At 46.2% G+C, this 8132-nt stretch overlaps 1 protein-coding gene across 1 annotated transcript; it reads left to right on the forward strand.

The window, feature by feature from the left end:
• The first annotated feature begins 2814 nt into the window (after positions 1 to 2814).
• On the forward strand, positions 2815 to 3738 carry LOC139055784 (zinc finger BED domain-containing protein 4-like). The gene has a single exon (XM_070533331.1). The coding sequence runs from the start codon at positions 2815 to 2817 to the stop codon at positions 3736 to 3738; it is 924 nt and encodes a 307-aa protein (XP_070389432.1).
• The last annotated feature ends 4394 nt before the right edge of the window (positions 3739 to 8132 follow it).

The following is an 8132-nucleotide window of genomic DNA, read 5'->3' on the forward strand; positions in this document are numbered from 1 at the left end:
GCGGGGCATTGCGGAGTACCCTGATTGTAGTTAGCATCGGCGTCAACCTAAGTACACGAGCGTTTTGTATTCCGAACCGTTCAAGACGGGACCGCTATGGTAGATAAATGAATCCACTACCTCATCGCCAGCAACACAGCCTTAGCCACTGAACCATCATGGCGGGTAAGAAATACGGTTGGAGCAAGGATATTCCACTTGGTTCGGAATTTACAACTCCCGTTGTTATTAAGCCTTGATGTCGTCCCCCTTTTTTTAAGCGCAGTAATATATCCTTATATTTGTTTACGCCGTAGCTCGCAATATTTCAGGAACAAGCGAACTTACCTTTCCTCCCGAGTTATGGGGTGCAGCCTTCAGTTCCTTGCACAGAAATTCACACGCTTCCGATCGAGCTATAATTATTGAGCGTGATGTAAAACAACCATTTCGTTAAAATAGAAAATGCAGCAGCCACGGAACCTTCAACTACCAGATCCAGTGACCGAGCATGATGCAATATGTATGCGACGTGTAGCCCCACAAGCGCCGCCACAGAAATATTGACGTCGCAATCTGCAAAGGGTTCATTCGCAGCTTGGTGCTCTGATCTCTCCAACGGTTTGTGATCATAATGACGTGATGTAATCACAGTCCCAAATGATGTTCGCCCTTAAATACTAGGGCATCACATTATAGATATGTAGCGGAAGCATCATATTATTGCATCTTTGATAAACTTATCGTAGTTGACAACATGGGTAAAATGGCGCTTGAAGAACTGTTCCTAAAAGTGTCCTTCACCCACAAGCAGTGTTCTCTGCTGCGTTAGGCCCCCATGATTTATAGTTCAGAGCGAAGAAATAAATTTGTATGTTGATCTTTTCTGAAGCAGAAATACCGCCACTCTTTGGTGCGGGCTCCGCTTATTCGCCATCGGATATGAGGTTCCGCTAGCAATGCCGCTCGCCTTTTGGTCGTAGAAGCTTCAACATATTTTAGCAACTTACAAACACGCAATAACAGAGACCCGTATCTCCTCAGGTGAACAAACTGAAGGCTACAGATGAGTTTTTCACTCTGCGTGCTTCTTTTATTGCGCGCCGTCTGCCAGAAGTACCAGACGACATGCGCCACTGAGAACCGTTGCACTGAGCGAAGCGCCACTTTTGCTTCATGATGCGGAGAAGTGGCGAACTATGCTCCAGACGGACCGGTTCGGACACTCACACCTACTCTTCTAGGCACCATAGTGGTGTGCTGGATCGCTTCATCACTAGTGATGGGCAGGTTGCGGAGTTGGGTATGGCAACATGCCGAAAGATCTTCGGACGGCACCACGGCAAAGTGTGGCGTTTGTAATGAGCAGTTTCGCGTTAATATGTCAACCTCATCTCTCGCTATGCACCTTCGGAATGAACATGGACTTCTAAAGAAGCCAGCAAACCATAACTCGTAAGTAGAACGTTCTATTCGAATACCTGTTGAAATGGGTCGTTTCGATGGATTACTTGCTTTTCGCAGCAGGCCTTGGAGAGATATAAATGTTCTCTTACGCATTCACGTAATTTAATCCATGGCCATCAAAATTATTATTAAAGAAGTTTGTCGTACTTGCGAAGACTGAGTCTACCCAGCTCATCAGATCTACCAGAAGTTTTTTGCGCGCATGACTCTCTTGAACATATCATGGCCATTATTCGACACGAACGTCACCATTACCCCTTCATAGAATGCAAAGTTTAGGTACTCGAGTTTTTGTACCAAATGTGATCACTGTGCTTTTTTTTATCTAAACCATTCGTCACTCTCAAGCAAATTAATAGCAAGAAAATATTTCGAATCGACGTTGTTCGCTGGATGATATATCTTTAGGAGGACGTACTTCAGAGCAGTTTTCTTGCCATGAATTTGTTTCTGAAGGAGGAATGCTTCAGATACCTGCTCTAACTGATAGCTTTGTTGGCGAAAAAGATTCTATAGCTTCCATGAGAAATATATTTTTTCGCGCTTGCTATTAGTATCAGGACGCACAGTTAAACTATAAAAAATTTAATTTCGCCTCAAGTATTCCCCCAAATGCCCCCAAATTGCCTCCTTTTGATGGTCGCCTTAGAAACTCAGTTTGTTGATGATACTTACAGATGATTACCAAACTTTAATTTGAGTTAGACTTAGTAGACCTGTTATTTAGTGAAAAATTACTCAATAAAATTCTTTGGACTCTTAATTATATTAGTGTCCTAATCAGTGGCGTGGGGAGGATTTCACCGATTTATGTTTACTTTTTTCAGGCTGCCACCAACTTCGGGTGTCAGCGATATTGATGAAGTTTCTGGTGATGATCCGGCTGATGGTAATGAAACTATCAGTTCTGCTACTGATCCTGGGCCGTCTGCGGCGCCTAAGCCTCGAAAACGACGGAAGATGTGCACTGAAAGACAGGAGGAGATTGACCAGGCGCTAGCAAAAATGGTCGCTGTTAACCAGTTGCCTTTGGCATTCACAGCCAGTGCCGGATTTAGGCATTTTATGGGAGTAGTGGAGCAAAGTTATAGGCCACCTTCAGTTGCTAAGCTGAAAAATCGAATAAAACTTCTGCATAATCAGTTGAGAGACAAGATAATGTCTCAAATTGACGCAGCCACAACTGTTGCCCTCACCACAGACTGTTGGACGTCGAGGGCGCCGGATTCATATATTACAGTGACCGCGCACACTCTGAACAGCGAGTGGAAGTCGCAAGCATTCACTTTAGCAACGGAGGAGATGCAAGAACGCCACACAGGAGAAAACATCGCGCAGCGAATGCAAGAAGTAATTTCGGCATGGAAGATGGACGGCAAGGTAACGGCTGTTGTCACTGATAATGCATCTAATGGCATTAATGCTGTGAATGCGCTGCAAGGTATATTAGAGCCAAATGACGTTACCTGTTCAGCGCACAGTCTCCACCTGAGCATCAAAAAAGCTCTGTCTAACACGGAGATCAATGGCCTCTGCCAGAAGAGCGGAAGATTGGTTGCTCACTTTAGGCATTCTACCGTCGCCAGCGATGAGCTGAGTAGGCGGCAGCAGCTACTCGGCTTACCAACAGAGCGCCTCATGCAAAGCTGTCCGACAAGATGGAACTCGACTTACCAGATGCTTACAAAGCTTATCAAGCATCGGTCTGCTATACAAAGTGTTCTTGCTGACCGAACAATTGTCACAGCAAAAAAAGCGCAGGACCTAGAGATCAGTCAGCAAGAATGGAATGTAATCAGTGAACTTTGTGAGGTCCTTGAGCCTCTTCATCTTGCAACCACCATTCTCTGCAGCGACACGGTGTCCCCTGTCTCCATGGTTCGGCCAGTGGCGAAAGCAGTAGTGAAGAAACTAGAGCTTCAGAGCACGGGTGACTTGCAAGTCGAGAATTTCAAAGAAGTAGTTCGGATGGAGATATCTCGGGGATTTTCCTTGGACTGGGACGCCCAGCAGAGGTCGGTGTCTGCACGCCAGAGAGCTTCTTTTCTCGATCCAAGGTACAAATGCCTCCACTATGAGGAGCCAGATGCCAGAGAGGCAATCCGTAGCAATGTTAGAGAAATGTTAAATCTCTTGTCGCCTTCGGCTGATGAAAGCGGGATGGGTACTACCCAGACCGAAGCAACTGCACTCGACATACTGTTTAATGAACAGCCGCACTTCAGTGACCCGTCCGCTCAATTTGACGCATACCTCTCCGAGCCCCAGCTGGGGCACAACATGGACACTTAAATGGTGGAAGGACAATGAACCCAAATTTCTCCTAGTGGCGGAACTTGCAAAAAAATATATGTGCATCCCAGCCTCATCCGCAAGTTCAGAGCGCGTATTTTCGACTGCCGGAAATGTAATCACTGCCAAAAGATGCTGCCTTCTACCGGAAAATGTGCGCTCCCTTGTGTTCTTGTACCAAAATAGGGCGTACATGGATATCTAAAAATGACAGAAGTCGAATAAATAAATCTTCTATATTACCCACGATGTCTTATGTTTGCCAGTACATTTCACCCTTTAAATATTTGTCTGTGGAAAGAACGAAGTCGTATAACCGAACCAGGCGCCCTGCATCTTTCTTCTAGCTAAGTTTTCTGTGCACTCCACCACCTTTTCGAGTAAACGTAACATTCATGCTTCACATTATTCTTGAAGGAGGTATTCAAATGCACATCCTATGTTTATTTGATGCTCCAAAGAGAACTTTCTACACCTCAAGCGATTTCGTTCGCAACCAAATTTTTGTGAAGAAAGAGAAGCAGTCATCATTCCTTCCTGATGTCTGACGTTGTAATTTGTTGGGTCAATTTCGGGAACAAAATATCCGCGTATATAGCAAGGTAAAAACAGTACTGAGTGGGCATATCCTGCAGAAAGTAGGCACAGTTAAATGCAAATTTTCTTTACGTAATAAGCGCACTCCCAAGTCATCTTGTGCCTGAGGGTCCGTTTCCCAAATTTGCATGTATCCTTTTTGTTTATTTTGGCATTCCGAGGCCGTATTCCTTGCCGGTTCGCTTTGGAACGGCTTCGTTGTGGCTGTTACGTGTGGGTTACGTCTCATGTAGGAAGAGTGGAATGTCGTGGCACGAGGGAGACCAGTGAACTAGCGGCCGTTTGCCACAAGGTCGCGTCATCATGTTTGTTTGTACTTTGGGGAAAGATATAGCAATTGAAGGATGTAGCTAGTTCGATAAAAAGAATATTAGTTTATGCACAACATTCGCACAGTTATTTCCAGTGAGCTTCCGATGCGGCCAGCCGGTGGCTCAATTTTATCTGCATTATTTTATTTTTATTTATAGGTGGTGCGCCATACGTTAAGCAATCAAAGCGTTTATCTGAGTGTGGGCCGCAGCTGTAATAGGATTTAGTTTCGCCAGAGTTGAACTTTATAGGACGGACGATTGCGAAGAGAGCTCCGTTCACACATCCCACAAATGCTATTTTTGCAGCGGTCAAGGAAGCGTCCTTGACTGCAGGTTTCCCCTGCGCCGTACAGGGAAATTTCACACCCCTTTTTGTATGCACTGAACTGTAATGGCCCTAGCAACGACGGTAATGACACCACGTGATGTTTCAGTGGTTGCCAAGTCACTGCGGCGTCACTGGAAACGAAGACGCCGATAATGCCGCTCGGGCAGCTCTTGAAGACGCACAAGAAGAGGCCATACCGTTTTGGTTCCTTGTGTTCCTTCATTGTGTCCTTGGTTCGTATTTGCGTTAGTTTGCGCAATAAAAAGTTCTAGAAAAGTTATGCAGTTGTCTTTTTTTCAATACCAAGGGAAACATAATGCACAAAAGGAAGCGCAAGGAAAGCCACGGGCCCATTTTTGAGCCCTCTGATAAACAACGCAATCTTATAGAAGCTGAAAGAATCAGCTGTGCATGTGGCACGAGGATACCAGCAATAGAACTGAGAATTTGAATGAAGACCTATTAGCTACTCCAAATATTCATGTCCGAATAATATAATACCCGGCTAGTCAATTAATCAAACCTGATTATCGGTGTCTTGAAATCTGGATAACCGGATTCACTTCCCGATATCCGTCAAACCGGATAGCCGGTTTAACGGACAATTGCAAGCAATAGGTGCCGTCGCATAGCGTTTGCGAATCCCGCTCGTTTGATATTCATGTCGGCATGGTTGGCAATTACGAATATTCTGGCTAAACTTACATGACGTCACGTGACTCTCGTCCACGTGGTCTGAAGTGCGCGAAATACGTACAATCGCAGACTTTGTTCAAAGACCGATCGTTTGATATCCATGTCAGTATGGTTGGGAATCATCCATAGGCTAGCGAAACATACGTGATGTCACGTGACACCCTTTACCACGTGATTTGGCGTTTGCTACGTGTACATCATCGCATAGCTTTTGATTTCCCCGTTCGTTCGATATCCATGTCGGCATGGTTGGCAATTACCCATGATCTGGCAAAAGTTACGTGATGTCACGTGACTCTTTTCCACGCGGTCTGAAGTCGGTGAGTGCGTACCATCGCAGGACTTTTTCAAAGCCCGATCGGTTGATATCCTTGTCATTTTGGTTGGGAATCATGCATGGGCTAGCGAAAGATACGTGATGTCACGTGACACCCTTTACCACGTGATTTGGCGTTAGCTACGTGTACACCATCGCATAGCTTTTGATTTCCCCGTTCGTTCGATATCCATGTCGGCGTGGTTGGTAATTACCCATGGTCTGGCTAAAGTTACGTGATGTCACGTGACTCTTTTCCACGTGGTCTGAGGTATGCGAAATGAGTACCATCATGGAACTTGTTCAAACACCGATCGTTTAATATCCATGTCAGTATGGTTGGGGACCATGCACGGGCTTGCGAAAGGTATGTGAGGTCGCGTTACACCCTTTACCACGTGATTTGAATTTCGCTACGTAGGTATCACCGCATAGCTTTCGCGATTCCCATTCATTTGATATCCATGTCAGCATGGTTAGTAATTGCCCATAGTCTGGCTAAAGTCACGTGATGTCAGGTGACTCTTTTTCACGTGGTATTGCGTACGCGAAGTGCGTGCCATCGCAGACCTTTTTCGAAGCCCGATCGTTTTATATCCACATTAGTGTGATTGAGAAACACGCAAGTGCCAGCGAATATACGTGAGGTCACGGGACAGCGTCTCCCACCTGATTTGACGTTGGCTGCATGCCGACCATCGCATAACTATTGCGGTTCCCGTTCGTTTCACACTCATCTCACTGTGCTTGTAAATCACATGTGGGCTTGCGAAAGTTGCGCAAGGCCACGTGACATCCTTCGCCACGTGGTCTAGCGCACCCTTCGCGGGTACTGTCACAGAGATCCTTCGAAGCCCGATCGTTTGATATCCATGTCAAAAATTGGAGGCTTATCAAGGTTAAGCCCAGTGGATGCGAAGCATGTATCACGTGATGCAGCGATGGTGGCGGCGCCGCCGCGTCGCGCGCGACGGCGCGAACGGAAGCGTGGAGGCCTCCGCCGGGCGACGTCCGACGGCGGGATATGAGGCCCCATCTGCAGCCGGTGTGACGTCATCACGTGACGTCACATCATGTGATCTCACTTCAGGGTCAATGGTGGCCACCGCCGGGAGGCGACCGACGGCGCGATATGAGGCCCCATCTGCAGCCGGTGTGACGTCATCACGTGACGTCATGTCACGTGACCTTCTTGAAGGTCACTTGAAGGTCAATGGTGGCCACCGACGGGAGGCGACCGACGGCGCGATATGAGGCCCCATCTGCAGCCTGTGTGACGTCATCACGTGACGTCATGTCACGTGACCCCACTTCAGGGTCAATGGTGGCCACCGCCGGGCGTCGCGCGAAGGCCCGAAACCTACGTTAATATGCTTCGCATAATATAGTTGAGAATCAGCAATATGCTGGCGAACGTTACGTCAGATCCCGTAACACCTTCTTCCACGTTATCTCAGATGCGTTACGTGGCTATAATCGCAGAGCTTGTACGAAGCTCGTTCAATTTGATATCCACGTTAACGGGCCTTGTAAAAAAACAAAACAAAAAGATGAGAGGTCGCGTGACGCTCTTTTCAGCCTGTTTTTATCAGCTTACGAATCACCAGTTTGTTGCTGGATGCCCCTTTGTTTCAATGCATGTCAGCAAATCCATCTATAGCTACGTTCTGCATGACCCTATTAACAGAAGCAATGTCCATATCAGTGCAATATTTAGATGATATTTCACGCGGGAAAGGCATTTCTGCAGTCCCATGAAAATGCTCCGCAAGAAAGCTCTTCAGTTATGTTTGGCCAGCGCATTATAATTATAATTCTAACATTATAACATTATAATTATAACATTTCGTTATTATTTTGAACATCCTAGAAGACCTCCGCAAATGCATCCCCCGATTAAATTATTTGGCTCCGAGATTAAGCGTATGGCAGCTGAATTAAATTCACTGGCGCTTGAACGAGAATAGTTGACGCTTGGATTAATTTGAGCGGGAAAATGTAGTAGATTCGAATATCCGAATATCCGGCTAACCGGTTATTTAAACCGGATATTTTCAATATCCGTTTCTTAAAATCCGGATAACCGGATAACCGGTTTTCGAGACCGGATTCACTTGCCTCCGGTTAAACCGGATATCCGGTT

Source organism: Dermacentor albipictus, chromosome 2, assembly GCF_038994185.2.
Source record: "Dermacentor albipictus isolate Rhodes 1998 colony chromosome 2, USDA_Dalb.pri_finalv2, whole genome shotgun sequence".
Taxonomy (NCBI): domain Eukaryota; kingdom Metazoa; phylum Arthropoda; class Arachnida; order Ixodida; family Ixodidae; genus Dermacentor; species Dermacentor albipictus.